Source organism: Vipera berus, assembly GCF_964194415.1.
Source record: "Vipera berus genome assembly, chromosome: 1".
Classification (NCBI taxonomy): Eukaryota; Metazoa; Chordata; class Lepidosauria; order Squamata; family Viperidae; genus Vipera; species Vipera berus.
Genome location: NC_138202.1, coordinates 275,228,361 through 275,245,041, shown reverse-complemented (window position 1 = coordinate 275,245,041; position 16,681 = coordinate 275,228,361). Strand labels below are relative to the sequence as shown.

The following is a 16,681-nucleotide window of genomic DNA, read 5'->3' as shown; positions in this document are numbered from 1 at the left end:
GAAAGATTGAGGGCAATAGAAGAAGGGGACGACAGAGAATGAGGTGGCTGGATGGAGTCACTGAAGCAGTAGGCGTGAGCTTAAATGGACTCCAGAAGATGGTAGAAGACAGGAAGGCCTGGAGGAATGTTGTCCATAGGGTCGCGATGGGTCGGACACGACTTCGCAGCTAACAACAACAACAACAATACCCCTTGGCAATCTAGTATAGTACCAAGCCTTATATAGGGTCCAGCATTAACAAATTGGTTCACTCCAGGCTGTAAAAAGCAACAGGATTCAGCATAAAAAGCTCAAACCCTTTTAAGATATGTTTCATTTCCATGCTATCTTCATATTCTCGTTCTCCAAATCGCAGTCTGGAGTGTGAAGAAAATGACATACGTCCATGCATTTTTCTTTCTTTTTTAAAAAATATTTATTTGGTTAGAACACTTTTTGGCTTACTATGACCTCTAAACCGCTAGCACTACAAACCGGTATTGCAAATCTTGGTTTCTCCTTGCCTGCAGAAATTCTGTTAGCTCAGACATTACAATGACCTACAGTTTTAATACACCAGAAAGTGTTTTGTTAAAATAAATTTTAAGGGGAGAAAGGAGATGCAGGCACAGAGTTAGTTGCTAACGTTTTAAGCAATAACTTAGAACAAGGGTCTGGGTTGTATAAACAGAGGCATAAAATCAAGATCACGCGAAGTACTAGCATTGCTTTACAAAGCCCTAGTAAGACCACACCTTGAATACTGCAGCCAATTCTGGTCACCATATCACAAAAAAGATGTTGAGAGTTTGGGGGAAAAAATCAGAGAAGAGCAACTAGGATGATCAAAGGCCTGGAGGCTAAAACATACAAAGAACAGCTGTGGGACTTGGGTTTGGCTAGTCTAAAGAAAAGAAGAAACAGGGGAGACATGATAAGAGTGTTTCAGTATCTGAGGGGCTGCCACAAGGCAGAAGGGGTCAGGTTGTTCACAAGAGCACCAGAGGGAAGAAGGAGAAACACTGGTTAGAAACTGATCAAGGAGAGAAGCAACTTGGATCTAAGGAGAAACTTCCTGACAGTGAGGACAATCAACCAGTGGAATAGCCTACCCTCAGAAATCATGGGCGCCCCATCACTGGAGATCTTTAAGAAAAGACTGGACAATCACCTGTCTGAGATGGTGTAGATTCTCCTGCTTAAGTGGGGGGCTGGACTAGAAGACCTCCAAGGTCCCTTCCAGCTCTATTCTATTCAAAAATGTGGCAATTTTAAGACTTGTTAACTTCAACTCCCAGAATTCCACAGCCAGCAACAGTGAGGTAAATAAGAAACTGCAGGAATAACTGTCTCAGATGACAGAGCTACTGTAGGTAGCATTTATTAAATTCTTACCAATTGCTTTTAGGATTTCCATGAGATGAGCCATGGCTTATTATTATGGCTGGAGAACATCGACAGGAGAAAAAATGAAATAGTACCTATCAATCCAAATCATGACTGTGATACTCTGCAGGATCATCACAGACTTCTTATGGTAGTATACTTTTATTTTCATAAGCAGATGTCTAGGGATGTCTGGAGAATGTTAATGGGGAAATAAGTGACAGTATCAAATCCCGTTTGGGGGATTTATTGGTTAATATTAATTCTTTATTTCTTACCGGAAAGTTGTGCTAAATTATTCCTCAGAGAGCGTTATTAATCCCATCATAGCAGACCAGAAGAAACTGTTAATTCTTGCAAAATGAATTTCATCCTGACCTCTTATACGTTGTTTTAAGGCACAAAAAATATCTCACCTTTGTCCCCAACAGCAAATACGACGTGAGCTTCTAGAATCTCAGTTAAAAGTGGCTTCTCTTCAAGACATGTCCTGCCAGCTGCTTGTCAACACTGAAGGCAAGGATTGTCTAGAAGCCAAAGAAAAGGTCCATGTCATTGGAAACAGGCTAAAAATGCTCCTGAAAGATGTGACTCGTCACATTAGAGAACTAGAGAAGATTCTAGATATTTCAAGCAGTCAGTTGGTAAGTCTTTTTTATGATATTCTGATCACGGCAAGTTATAATAGCAGTTTCTTACCAATCTGCATTTTTGCTACCAGAATGCCTTCATATTCTTTGTGCTTTTTTATTTTTTTGACATGTATTACCCATGTTAAAATCTGTAAATCTTAGAAGTATTATCATGTTGTTGATATGCTATTATACTCTTTACTACCTCTATAAAGACAAATTTTCTTTCTAGTACAATATTTATCACTGGCTAAGCTAACTAAAGTGTAAACCCTTGGTTTAATAGAACTTGGTTTATAAGAATTTGGATTCCATAGACAAAAATCTGCTGGGTTTGAGTTTTGCCTAAATTTCAAGCAATAAAAGACTTTCCCCTGAACAATGAACGAAGTCAGTGATTCAAAATGAATATTCACCATTATTAATGGGCTTATTTACATGTAAGTGTATTTTGTGCTCTAAAAATCTAATTCACCATTTTGCAGACATTTGGCTTTAATGGACTCTCCTTTCCCCTTTTAAATGAAGATTTACAGCATAACCTACATTTATTTTGCTCTGTAGGATATACAGCAATGTTTTGTTACTGTCTTTTTTTGTGTGTGAACAATTTTCTTACACATTTGTTGCATATTCTTTATAACTGTTATGGCGAAGGGGTGGTATGATGCAGAGATGTCCCAAAGTGTGTTGATATCCACCACTATTTATTTTCATTCAACACTGGTAAGCACTAAATACCCACTAAAAGAGGGCAGTAAGCTGGAATTATTTCAGAGAAGATAAGAGATGCCAATTATGAGTCATCTAGCTAGCTGAGTGCCATTAACCTTTTTTTTCCTGTAGAGATGACTCCCCCACATTACCAGGTGTGCAATTTGCAAAGGTTCTGGACTGCCACTGAGGGTCACACTGCAAAAAAAAAAAAGCCTTGTGCCTCTGATTTGATTCTGCTGCTTCTTTGCTGTTTTTCCCAAAAGAAAGTGAAATGAGTGTGCATGAGTGTGCATGGGAAAGGGCGGTATATAAATGTAATAAAATAAATAAATAAATAAATAAATGTAGACAGATTGAAAGACAGTGAGGAAAAACTTCCGAAGCAGCCTGGAAAAAGAAAGAAAAAGAAAAAAGGCTATGGCTGTCCACCTGATTGAAGAAAGGTGCTTTGCACGCGTTCCCATCATTCTGAAGCCCTTCTTTCAAAAAAAAAAAAAATCTTGAGCCCTGCTGTCTTCTTTCACATGTACCTCTCTGTATCCCAAGGGTCTGATCTGAACCACTCTCCAAGTGTTCCTACTGAATAAAAAGCACCTGGAGAGAGCAGTGATGGGAAAGAGCCTGTCCCAAGTTGAACGCTCTTCCAAGAGACTTGCCTTTGGGGTATCAGATGAAGACTTCTTGATTTCACAATAGCTCTGCTGCTTTATGTTTTTCAATTGCATACCATCCAGAAAACTTCACTTGTTGTGCGAGTTAAAAAAATGATGATGATGATGATGATTGTAATTATGTAATAACTACCACTCAGGACCTCTCCTCCTGGTCTTCTGCTGATGAACTGGACACATCAGGATCCCTCAGTCCAGTATCTGGAAGGAGCACTCCAAGCCGACAGAGAATGGTAATGTCATGCCAGATATTTTTTTGCCAGTTCTTGGGTGGAAGCGCCAGATAGCTGTAGCCAGGTGAAAAGTCTCAAACAACTCTTGTCATAGCCCCCACCCCACCCCAAGAAAATCACTGGACCAGAATAATTCCTTCCCCCTACCTCTAAAAAAATGCTGCTTCCTCAACCTTCTACCTCTTTTTCCATGCATCAAGTCAGAATTTTAAAATCCTGAATGAATACCAACAGAATCGGGACTCAAAGCGTGGCAGGTGTATACATGATATGCTGCTTCTTTTGAAAGAGAAGAACAGCTCTAGGGGATGGAAGCCCTTCAGAATCTTGACTTGCCTCGCAACTCCTACATCTGATTGCTCGAGTTTTTGTTTGGCTCGTTGTACTGGAGTAGTTTGACCAGTTCATCAATAACAAATCAATGCATTATCTGAGTTTAACTGATAAGCAAACATTATAACAGAATTTTGTACATTACATTTTTTAGTGTTCTGGTGCTAAGACTAACTGCTCAAAGTAGAAACATGGGAGGCAACAACTCTGTGGGACTAGCCACTGTACTCTGGTCTTGGGAGATACGGCCCAAATTTAAGATCAAAACAGCAGCCATGCAAATGGCCCCTCCCACCCACTAGGCCTTGTGAGGTACAATGAAAATTATAAGAGCTGAAACAGTATAGTAATATTTGCAGAGACGGACTGAGACCATGATAAAATTGCTTTTGATAGAGAGCAGTAAAAAGAAAGTGATTCAGGTTGGGAGGATAAAAGAAAGTAATTTTAGTATTTATATCAAATTCAGCATACAGGTAGTCTTAGCAGCCCACAATCTGTCGCTGAACGCTTCATCCACTGAGCAAAATATCACATGACTATGAAATGGTGTTATTCTTGCCTTCTCCATTCACTCCGCGTGACCTAAGCCAGTGACAGGGAACATGAATGGCAATCACATGACTGCAGTGATTGTAAATGTGCATGAGTTGTGAAGTGCCTGATTGACAACCATGTGATGGTGGAATATACTGCGGCAGTTATATATGCAAGGATTGGTTGCATTTTTTTAACACCGATATATAACAGTTATTGAATGAGGCAGTCAGTAAGTGAGGACTACCTTTGTACAGATAGAAAAGGCTTGCAGTATTTGAGGTACAGAGCTAGATTGTTTATGTTCTTGGAAAAGAAATTTAGAAACCTGACCAAACAAACCTACTACAATTGCTGCTCTGTAATTCTGACCAATTAGATAATGATAATGAAATAAGCTGTTTTTGGTTTGAAACCAACCACATAAATTTCCAAGAGATTTTCCCAGCCCCCACATGCAAGGAATAGCAATACCATTGTTTTACACAATATTCAGTTCTTTTTCTGGTAGTCCCGGAACTGCCTCCTACCACTTTCCATTCTTCTTTTTCTGTTCCTAAAAATAAAGACTGTGTGCTATAGTATATCTTGTCCTACGCGCCTCAATTTGACTCCTAGGGTGTGCTTGATTTTAATTCCTCTCCTTCCTTTTAAAAATTATTTTATTTATTTAATTATTATCCAGCTTTCCTTAACTTTCACAGAGCTGTCAATTTTCATTTGCTTTCTTATGAAATTACATCTTAGTTCTGTCATTACGAGCTTTATGGCCTCCGAAAATTGATTTCACTGCCTTTACTTGTTTAAGAATATAAAGGAACACTGGCTTTTCAAGAGAGAAGGCTGCAAAAATTACAACAGCTGTAATTCCTAAGTCATTGTTTTTAATTAAGTGTTAAATATTTGTAAATGTGTTTCATATTCATTAACACAAAAAGAATTGTTAATTTACTGGAGCGAGGAACTTTTACCAAATAATTGTTGGAAATATATTTCCAAGTTCCATGTTTAATGTTTAAAATCTGCATTTAACATTTCTAAGACAGTGTCTGTTTGGTGGCCATGTCCATTCTTAACAAATGGAATAGTTTCATGAAGTTTAGCTTTAAAAAAAGTTCAGACTTACTCATGCCTTTTTTTCCTTTACTTTTTTTTTACAAAAAAAAAAAGAATTTATTCCTTCTAGCTTCATTCCCTCCTGATCTAACAATGTGGTTTGTTTGGCTTTATTTTTATTTATTTATTATATTTTCATCTCACCATTATTACTTTTTAAGTAACTCATACATAGATAATATTCTTTGCTTCTCTTTTTCCCTACAACAACCGTCCTGTGTAGTGAGTTGGGCTGAGAGATACTACTGGCCCAAAGTCAACCAGCTGGCTTTCATGGCTTAAGACAGGACTTGTGCTCACAGTTTCCTGGTTTCCAGGCGAGCAACTTAGCCAGTCATTGCACTTTATAAACTGGTTTGATGTCCATTATGACAATCTCACAGCATCTTCCCTTGTTTGCCAGCTGTGATCACTTTGGTGATAGTCCGGTTCCTGGTTACACACCTACCCGGTGCTATTTTGTATCTATAGCATCTTCTGCACAGCCAGGACCATAAATGAACTGAACCAAAACTCTATTAATGATGAGAAATAGAATATTGCTATGTAAGACATTACATTTACTATGTAAATAGTAAAATTAATCCAAAATATTTTCTATACCTTTTTTTAAAAAAACTGCATTGCATTTCCTGTATATTGCTTTATTGGCTAGAACCGTGGTGGCGAACCTATGGCACGTGTGCCACAGGTGGCACGCAGAGACCTCTCTGTGGGCACATGCGGCGTCATCCCAGTCCTAGGCCTTTAGCTGGGTTTTATAAAATCTTTTCGCTTTAGGCCTCCGCCGCTGTGTGCAAAAAAAAAAAGGCTCAATCAATCAATCAATTTCAACTTCTCGTGGGGAAAAAAAGTTCTCGCAAAGTTGGAATTGATTGATTGAACTTTTCAGTCCTGCCCAGTCTGCCATTACCATCGCAGCCACGCCCACCCAATGGGCCACGCCCACCTGGCACCTGACTATACATGAGGGGTTTGGGGTTGCAGTTTGGGCACTCGGTCACTAAAAGGTTCGCCATCACTGGGCTAGAATGTCATTTTTAAGTTGACACTGTATATTCAGTATATTCATGTTCAATTAAAAGTGGGAAAAGAAAAGCCAGTTTCCTTGATTCATGGGAATTAGTTACTTCATTTGATTTTTGTGTTTCCTTTGCTGCTCTTTTTAGTTTGATTTCATCAGTAGCTTGTCTTTATTTGCCTGGACTGAACATTCTTCTTTCTTTACCCCTGTTCATTGCAAACAGCCACGAGGCAAATGTAATGTCTCACAGCCTGGACCCTCTGTCAGCAGTCCACATAGCAGGTACACCTTATTCTCCTAGTTTCTGCACTCTGTTCTAGAATTCCAAGAGGATGATGGAAATTGCCCACAAAGAAGGATGCTTGGCTATTCTGATATCAACAGCTTGAGTATTTTTTTCTATAATTATTTATTTTTCCTCCAGTCCAAATTTGATTTGAAATAGTAAAACCCGATTGCTCTTACTTTTTAACTTTGGCTTCCAGTCAATATCCCTTATCTAAATTCTTTAGATGCATTGGAATGCATCTGTATTTACGTTCACGATACTGCATTTAAAATACAAATGGAGAATTCATTCCTGGATTCATGGCAAAAAAAATTTTTTTTATCATCCTCTTTGTTTCTAGAGATTAAATTAAAGCAGGCAATGAGCCAGTACAGCATATCTGAACTTTAAAAAAAAACCCAGAAACCTGAATAAAATGTATAACACTCTCTTTTTATTCTTTTTCTAAACTTATATTCCTCAAAGTTTTGTTCCGTTTGTGGGTTTTCAAATTTCAGGAGCCCAATCAAATTTCAGGAGCTGAAATGAAGATGGCGAACGATGACATGGCAGAAACACACTCTAAAACAGCCTCCATGGCAAGCTAGCATCCTTACTTTAGCTTTAATCTTGCTTACTTAGGACATCCTGAAAGCAGTATAGGGACCCCCTACAAAGCTACTAGAAAGCAGGTTTAACAAATGAAGCTTTCAATGTTCTCACCTGTCTAGAAATCTGTCTTGCCTGTAGCTAACAGTGCTTCCGCATTCCGTTGTTGTGAAATATGTGTGCTTTTATCTATTTATAATCAACAATTTACCTTCTGTTCCTGGCTTTCTTTTCTTGCATGACCCAAATCAGAATGAAGACTCCAAAACGTATAACCACATTTATGTTCTAGGAGCCCCTTTCAATGTCAACAGGTGCTGTTTAAATACAAATAGCACAACGTAACAAAAACATGGAACTGTCAGAAAATATAGATCACACCTGCCCACTCCTTAGTGACAGAGGCTTACTAAATCCCCAACAATCAGTTAGAAATAGCAAGATCTCCTTGAAACAGGTGGAGCTAAAGTTTGCACTGACAGTCTTCATTTGATTTCATTGGAACAGGTATACTGTACCTAGCATTTGTTGAATTATGTTTCCAAATGTTATAGCCTGGGGTTGTTTGGGTTAAATTATTTTATGTAGCAAACCTATAATTCATGCAAATGTAGAAGAAGTCAATTCTACAAAAGCAGAAGCATTTGTAGCAGTCTGTCCCTAGGTAGATAATGTAGGGACACATGGACAGGACCAAGGAATAGCAAACAGCATTTATTACCATTTGTTATTCATAATGCCCAGCATTTTTCAAAAAAAGATACAATTTTGTCTGCATAACTAAACCACTTCATTGGCAAATAAGGCAGAAAATGTACCAAGCCGGCTGCTTATTATTCTGCTTATTATCATCACTTGCAAATAGAGCCATCCTTCTTCATATATTACGTTTATCCTCCTGCTTAACTGCTATCTTTCAGTTGCATTTTGTTTTTAATCAAACGTCAAACTAAGATATACAATATACCATTTTTCTGAGGCTGCACATTTTTGGCCACTCAAAAGGGATGCCCGCTCGACAGAAATGGTGCTATTTTTTAATGCAGTTTAGGAATGATGATGGTTTTAGGGAAATAAAGAAAATGCAGCTTGGAATGTAAGGCAAGCACTGTGTCTGTGGACAGTTTTCTTCCTTGTCTCTTGACAAATATGTAGCATTTTTCTGCTGCTTTTGGAATTATAATGAGCTAGCTGGAGCATTTGGCAGCTCTTTGGGACTTGCCCACATTCTGGCTGTGGTTTCCATGCAGCACTCTCAGATCTGCTTTTTCCATCAGTGTTTACTAACACATCTGTTAGCAGTACAACATCAGCGCAACACAAAACCCAATTTGTCATCCAGACAAGCATGGAATACAGATGACTTTCTACTGAATAGAAAAGTTAATCAAGCATACAAGCCAGACAGGTTGTGGTTGATGTGTAATGCAGTTTTAACTGATAAAGGAGCCAGGCTGTCATTGTGTCCTTTAATATTTTGACATGCCTCTGATCTAAATACCTTGTGTTTGATCTTGCACTGGATCAGCAATCTTTAGTAGAGTAGACTTAAGAACTAAAAACTAAAGTCATTTAACCCACACAACTTTAGGTTAGCCGGACAGCGATTTAGATGAATACATATAAAATCATCTCATTTGCCCGCTACAAACAGAATCTTTTGGATTCTCAGATCAGACTAAAGCTATCACCAGTCTACAACAGTTTCATGCCATCCTATTTGGCTTTTCAACTACTACTTTATATAATTGGAATTTAGCCCTGTGTAGATATTTCATGTGATTAAATGTTACAGATTAAAGTAATTGTGTCCTTTTCTCCAGGGTGTTTACATTATGAGCTGCCTTAAACTACCTGTTTAGAACTTGGCGCCAGTGATCCAATCTGAAGTCTTAGAAACTGTTCATCAAGCACCACGTTCTTTCGTCTCACTTCTCATATCTAATGAGAACCAGTTTATAAAAGAAATGAATTTTAAAAAGGCAAAGGTGATATGGTCAGAATAAATTGCAGTCAGAAATCAATTTTTGTCTCCCAGAAGACCTAGCCTAATATGATAATATCCATTAGTGTGGCATTGTCCATAACTTCCAGTTTTGTAGTTCACAATTACAAAATGTGTATTAATCTACTTCAAATGATTCAGCTACATATATATAATTACCAGAACTATTATAGATGAAGATTGCTTATTAAAAATGTAGACAAATAGGAGGGGAGCATTCCTTGGCAAACAGTGCAGTTAATTAATTCAGCAGTATTTAACAGAGCAAAGGTGTTCACATAAAACTTAGATCTCCCATATGTCAAAGAACTTTATTACTCCATGTATGATATCTAGAGCTTTTATTTCACTATCGTATCCCCAAGTTCCTACCAGAACTGCTTTACTAAATTAATTTTTGCTGGGGACTGCTCCTTCTGTTTACTGAAATAGCCCTTTTGCTACTGTTCTCTAGCAGAGAGGAACAATCAGGGAAAATCATATGTTCTTCTCCATTAAAGAAGTACAAAAAATATAACGGAACAAGAATCTTCTGGCCACTGAAAGTTTTTTCTGGGTTCAACTCAAAGTCAGATAAAATGATATTGTTGAGCCCATGATTTTCCAAACTTTTCCGCAAAATCTTAAGATTTAACGAGAACCTGATGGGATTCCATGAAACAGTACAGACAAAAAAAAAAACAAGTTAACTTGAACACAGTCAGATTTTTGTTACTAGATCTTGCCTCCTAATCAAGGATTTGGGAAAATGTTTATTTTTTTTTAAAAAAAAGTAACAGGTTTTCATCCTTAAAGTTTGAAAGCCTGTATTTAGTCCTAAAACCTTCATTTATTTAATCTAACATTACTCACTTTTTAGATTTCAGTAACTAGAATTCAATATATAGATGTACATTTTTTATTACATTGAGAAGTTTATTATGAATTAAAGCTGATATTTTTAATGTTGTTCCTAGAAGTATAAAATAGAATTGGATGTCTTGGTTATAACATTAAAAATCCCAGCCTAGGACATTGTAGTACGTTTTTTATTCTTTTCGTTTTACCTTCTTAATACATAGTAATTATCCCAGATTTAAATTTTTAATTTCTTTTAAATGTTTAAAATTCAATTCAGTGGACTTGTTCAGGTCTCATTAATTAAATTTCTTTAGAATATTGTTATGATTGTGCAATCAATGTGAAGAAATAATAACACAGCTACTAGTTGAATCCAGACCAACTTAATTAGATCACACTGAAATCATAGGTAAAGGTAAAGGTTCCCCCGCACATGCGTGCTAGTCGTTTCCAACTCTAGGGGCTGGTGCTCATCTCCGTTTCAAAGCTGAAGAGCCAGCGCTTGTCTGAGGACGTCTCCATGGTCATGTGGCTGGCATGACTAGACGCCAAAGGCGCACAGAGCGCTGTTACCTTCCCACCATAGTGGTCCCTATTTTTCTACTTGCATTTTTACGTGCTTTCGAACTGCTAGGTTGGCAGAAGCTGGGACGAGTTAACAGGTGCTCACTCTGTTACACGGCACTCGGGATTCGACCCACCAAACTGCCGACCTTCTGATCGACACTGAAATCATAGTCATTTCTAATTAAATCTACTAAATAGTTTTAACCACATAAACACATAGGCCATCTAAGATCAACTTACAATCCAGTATAAGCAGTTAAAATCTAAAATGAAAAAGAAAAGAAAGAAAAAATGAATTTAACAATTAAAACTGAAATGTTTTTACACATTGGCAAGGCTTGCCACTCTTTTTCTTTTTCTTTTTTTAGGGAAAATAAATATCATTTGACCATAAATAAAGAACATTGAGAGAAACAGCAGATGTCAGACATGGGGCTTGATGATTCACAAAAGAATTGCATAATAGATAACTGAAGAGATGTATGTGTGCAGAAATCAAAAACAGAGCTGGGGAATGGCTATATTTGACATCAGTTGACATTGAACTGAATGGGAAAGATGAGGATAATGAAAGCAAAGGTGGACACAAATTATCACTGTTTTAGAAATAAATAGCACAATAGCAGATTGCAAAATAGAAACAAAAATCCTTAAAAAAATGAAAAAATGCCTAACAGCATTATGATAATCCAAAGAAGAATGTAAATAACCATATGAATAGATTCAGTGGATTTTGGTGTTCATTTTCATAAACTGCTGGTTGATGCAGAAGGTGTCCCATGTTTCCAGTTACTTTGAGTACATTCTTATTGAGTACCTCTTGAGGTTCTTACTCAATCATGATGGATCTTCTGTTTATTCTGCCTTATATGTCCCTCCTCCAGTTGCTGGTGAACCTTACTTCCTCAGGTGCCAGCTCTTCAGTCAGTTCTAAGGCAGAGGCTAAAGCTGGCTGCTGCAGCCCTTCTAGAAATGAATAGGAAGAAGTGTTGCTATTCTATTGGTACAGAAAACAAAAGTTCTTTAAAGAGAACAAATATTTCTATAGTATTCAGGGGGAAATCCTGGAATTCTACTTCCAAAGATTAAAGAGAGCATCAGATATCTTTAAAATATTTCCGATAGTCCAAGTCAATTTGGAAAAAAAATGATTAAATGAAAGCAATAATCAGTCAAAAGTACAAGTCTCAAATGGTTTACCTTTAAGAAATTTGAACACCACCATTTGATGAAAGTCTGAAACTAGAGTCTCAGGGTGACTTAATTTGTAGGACTGTTGCTAAGTGAAAAATTTGTTACGTAAGTTTTGCCCCATTTGTGACTTTTCTTGCCACATTTGTTAAGTGAATCACTGCAGTTGTTAAGTTTGTAACAAAGTTGTTAAGTGAATCTGGCTTTCCCATGGACTTTGCTTGTCAGAAGGTCGCAAAAGGAGATCACATGACCCTGGGGCACTGCCACAGTCATAAATATGAAATACTTGTCAAGCATCCGAGTGTAAATCAGATGACTATGGAGATGCTGCAATGGTCATAAGCCCCTTTTTTCAGTGCCATTGTAACTTTGAATGGTCACTAAACAAACTGTTGAAAGTTCGAGGATACCTGTATGTGCCTAACACTAGGATCTAAATACAATCCATATCTTCCTTTTTTCAAAAGGATTGTGTAATCAGAACTTGCACTTTTTACCACACTAAGTGCAAATGGGAAGGGCAGTGGTACACATATACATATTGCTGAGGAATAAGTGAAAGCCATGAAAATAAAACTCTCTATCAAGAAAAGAGTCTATGTAAAGTCTCAGGTGGAAATTAGGTAGCACTGCCTGTTCCCTTTGACTGTATTTTAGCCAACTGATTTCCCTACGTGGCACTGTAAGGTCCTGGAAGGTTGGGTTTAATTAAACTTTAATAGAGAATACTCTGATGTTGCTAAATGTGCCATATCTTTTCAAAACTTTCATAATCCAAAGCCGTAAAATACCAAATGAAGCCACTTTCCATCTTAACCTTGGTGGTGTTTTGTAAATAATCTGCAACTTTTATGCTTTTAATCATGGGTCCCTTAACTAGCCCTATCAACTAGCCTTGGTGGAGCAGTGGGCTAATGCCTCCTTAAGTAACACCAGCTGCCTGCAATTAGTGCAGGTTCGAGTCCCACCAGGCTCAAGGTTGACTCAGCCTTCCATCCTTCCGAGGTAGGTAAAATGAGGACCCAGATTGTTGGGGGCAATTAAGCTGACTTTGTAATAATGCCGCTTGGGGGGGTGAAAGCCCTAATAAGCAGGCATATACATAGAATGAAGGCTATTGCTGAGCACATTGATTTGTGCTTTAAATTGCAAGCCGCCCTGAGTCTTCGGAGAAGGGCGGGATATAAATGGGATTAAAATAAAATAAAATAAATAAATCTTAAACAGTTAATCACTTTTTAACTTTGGATATTAATGTCTTCATTTGTCAAATAAAACTAGCAATTTGGTTCATGGGGATATTTAGAAGGTTAGAGAGATGCCCTAAATTGTCCCTAGTAATAAAATGAACATAAACACACCCTTTAATATTAACAATGCTACAGTCATTTTGATGAATCACTAGATATAAGGGTGGTTGTATCTTCTGAATTAGAAATAAATGCTTGTCGTGGCAAGCAGAGAGCCATTTTGTTAGGTTTTGCTGAAATTTTTTGTAGAGTTATAAATTATACTACAATAAAGGAGAATGAAACATTATTGGCTTGATGCAGATTCAGTGCAAAAAGAGGCTATAATATACAACATGTACTAACTGGATGATAATATCTCCTAATTGTATCTTGATATATTGTACTCTTGCAAGATTTTTTTTTTAAAAAAATCTGGGCAGCCTCCTAAAGAACTATTGTTAATGCATGGATCCTTCAATCTAACTCTTAAAATTACATATACCAAAACCAGATCATTTGCACTATTAGACATTGATGTGACAAAGTGTACCTTAAATTAGCTTGACAGATGATTGTTGTATTTGGTAGAATTGGAGATGTGAGATACAAGATGATTTTTAATAAAGACGCATCAGGTTTCTGAGCCTCACCTAGGGAAAATTTGGGATCACCGATTGTGGATGCCACATATACTTTTATAGCGAATATTATTTTGGGAGCACACTAATCCAGATGCCATTTTCCAGGGTTGCATTGGCTTATTTCTGTTTTGGATTCTCTCTTCAGGCCCACAAGAGGTGGCTCCGGTTCCTCCCGTTCTGAAAACCCGGGGCATCAGTCGCGACCGCAGCACTGCTTCTTCCTCAGGGTGCTGAGAGCAGCTCTCCCACTCCAGCTTCTCTTGCTGCTTCTGGTGGCCCTCGCCTGCTTGGTTCCAGCGAGCGAGGAGGACTACAGCTGCACCCTCTCAAATAACTTTGCACGCTCCTTCCATCCCATGCTTAGGTACACAAATGGCCCACCGCCTTTATGAAAAGATTGCCAGCAGCTCAGTAATATCTCACATGCAGTACCCAGAGTTCAGCAGAGTTTCCTTGAGCACCCTGTCCACATAAATAAATTAAATGTCTATCAGTATCAGTAAGAGCCGTGGAATACATGAATTGGGCCATTAAAGACTCGCATCTCTTCCATGGACTTGGACTAAGTAATATCAAGTTTTTTCTCCCCAAACAGCATCCAGGCTTTTTTCAGCTACTTTTATAATTTTCATCATCACTCTATGTTATACCTAGCAGAGGACTTCAGTTTGAAGAAGGACCAGTATGTACTGCTCATATAGAGCTATTATACAATCTTTATTTAACTACTCTACTGGCATTTTAAACTAAACTTACGCATAAACCTATATACTTGTAAGAAACAAACTGGAGTGATTTTAGAAACCACTGTAACATAACAATTTTAAAAGCTTGCAAGGCAGCGTATTATTTTCCCCATTTTTGGTGGGGTTTTGAGTGAGGCATGATGTCCTAATCTTTGCTTTGAATGCACAAATTGTAAATGGCACATTTTATAATTTAAAATAAATATGTAAGAAATGAAATCATGAAAACTTTATGAACAACCATGGATATTAAGTATTAAAAATATTTATGTACGTACAGTTTGCTAAGGCTAGTGTACTTATTTCTTGTTAGACAAACCAGGAATTCCTTTGACTTCTTTCTTTTTAAAAATATATATATATTGGAGCAGTGTGTATGTGTATATATATGTTTGTGTCTATGTGTTTCATTGATTATGTGCCATCAAGCTGGTATCGATTCTTAGCAATCAGATAGATTTTTCTCCATGATGATCTGTCCCTAGCTATCAACTCTGCAAAATAGTCCAGACAAGAAGCACATGCAGAAGTACCAGTTCTAACTTTTTTTTAAAAATTCCATTTATATCCCGCCCTTCTCCGAAGACTCAGGGCGGCTTACAAGCTTAGCAGTAGCCTTCATTCTATGTATATGCCTGCTTATTAGGGCTTTCACACACACCCCAAGCGGAATTATTACAAAGTCAGCTTAATTGCCCCCAACAATCTGGGTCCTCATTTTACCTACCTCGGAAGGATGGAAGGCTGAGTCAACCTTGAGCCTGGTGGGATGCGAACCTGCACTAATTGCAGGCAGCTGGTGTTACTTAAGGAGGCATTAGCCCACTGCTCCACCAAGGCTTACAACTTTATTGTAAGGTTATATTAACAGAATCTCGCAAGACTGAAAGTACTAGATCACTCCCCCTCTCATCCCTTCAGTCCAAGAAAATAGTCTAAATGTCCCTTCTGAGACATTTGCCAGACAGGGCTTGCATTGCTTCTGTGAGCTCAGCTGGCACTTGTCTGACCGTTGCCTACGGCTCTTCTACCTGTCTCCCAAGGTCACTTCCACGTATCACTTCATTAACCTGATCTTTCAGGGATTCTACTGGCATACCCATCACCAACGTAACTGTTGTGATTCAGGGTCAGCCTGTGGGTTCGGCAGTTGGGTCGGATGAATCAGAGGAGGAGGGGGGTGTTGAAGACCTTGCTGAGGGGGTTGAAGATCTTGCTGATGATAGCCCTCAGGCAGGCCCCTCCCACTTGGTCACCATGGAGACCCAGCTGTGTGGATGAAGATGACCCACAGCTGGCCCTGTTCAAGGACGCCTGACGCAGGAGGCAGTCAAGTAGGAGTAAACAGAGGAAGGCAATGGGGCTTCTCGGAAGGAGGCAGAGAGAAGCCACGCCCTGAACTCTTTATAAGGGGAATGTGTGGGGAGGGCTGGTTTGCTGAAAGCAACCGCTCAGATAGTGTTTCAAAGCTCCTGTATCTTGGTTCGTGTCTTGTTTGTTTTTGTAGTAATAAATTTGGCAGACGTAATTCCAGCCTCTTGCCGTTTGTAAAGGGGTTGCCTTTTCTGCAGGGCCGGTAGCAGGCTGGTACAGAACAGTAACTGAGCCCATCCACCTTGCTTCTCTTTGTCCTCTTCTTTTTTTTTTCACCTTTCCCAGCATTACAGCCTTCTTCAGGAAGGCAGGTCTTTTGCATCGCGTTTTTGAAGTAGGAATTTCAGTCTTGCCATCTGTGCTTCAAGTACAATGCCGAATGACGATGCTTTGAAGAGTGGTTTATAGATAACAGTGGGGAAAACGTGTTTTTGTTTTTGTTCAAATACAAATGTTATTTCTGGCAAGTGTTAGTGTGTGTTGTGAGGGAGTTTTTGAGAAGTGACAAAGAGAAAATTATAAATTAAAGTGAGATGCTATTTAAAGGCCTTAAAGATTAAGATTTTTAATATGT

General features: G+C 38.3%; 1 protein-coding gene across 3 annotated transcripts in view; it reads left to right on the top strand.

Moving 5' to 3' along the window:
- SYNE1 (spectrin repeat containing nuclear envelope protein 1) overlaps window positions 1-15,630 on the top strand; it is a gene marked incomplete at its 5' end in the record, with an annotated part of 342,823 nt that extends 327,193 nt beyond the window's left edge. For 2 of the 3 annotated variants that reach the window (XM_081315102.1, XM_081315103.1), the window contains 5 exons: window positions 1,391-1,519; window positions 1,800-2,012; window positions 3,529-3,621; window positions 6,855-6,913; window positions 14,133-15,630. In XM_081315102.1, coding sequence (XP_081171228.1) covers window positions 1,391-1,519; window positions 1,800-2,012; window positions 3,529-3,621; window positions 6,855-6,913; window positions 14,133-14,379 — 741 coding nt within the window. In that variant the 3' untranslated portion in view covers window positions 14,380-15,630. The remainder of the gene's footprint in view (window positions 1-1,390; window positions 1,520-1,799; window positions 2,013-3,528; window positions 3,622-6,854; window positions 6,914-14,132) is intronic. The other variant, XM_081315104.1, reaches the window with a different exon arrangement.
- Window positions 15,631-16,681: the final 1,051 nt, after the last annotated feature.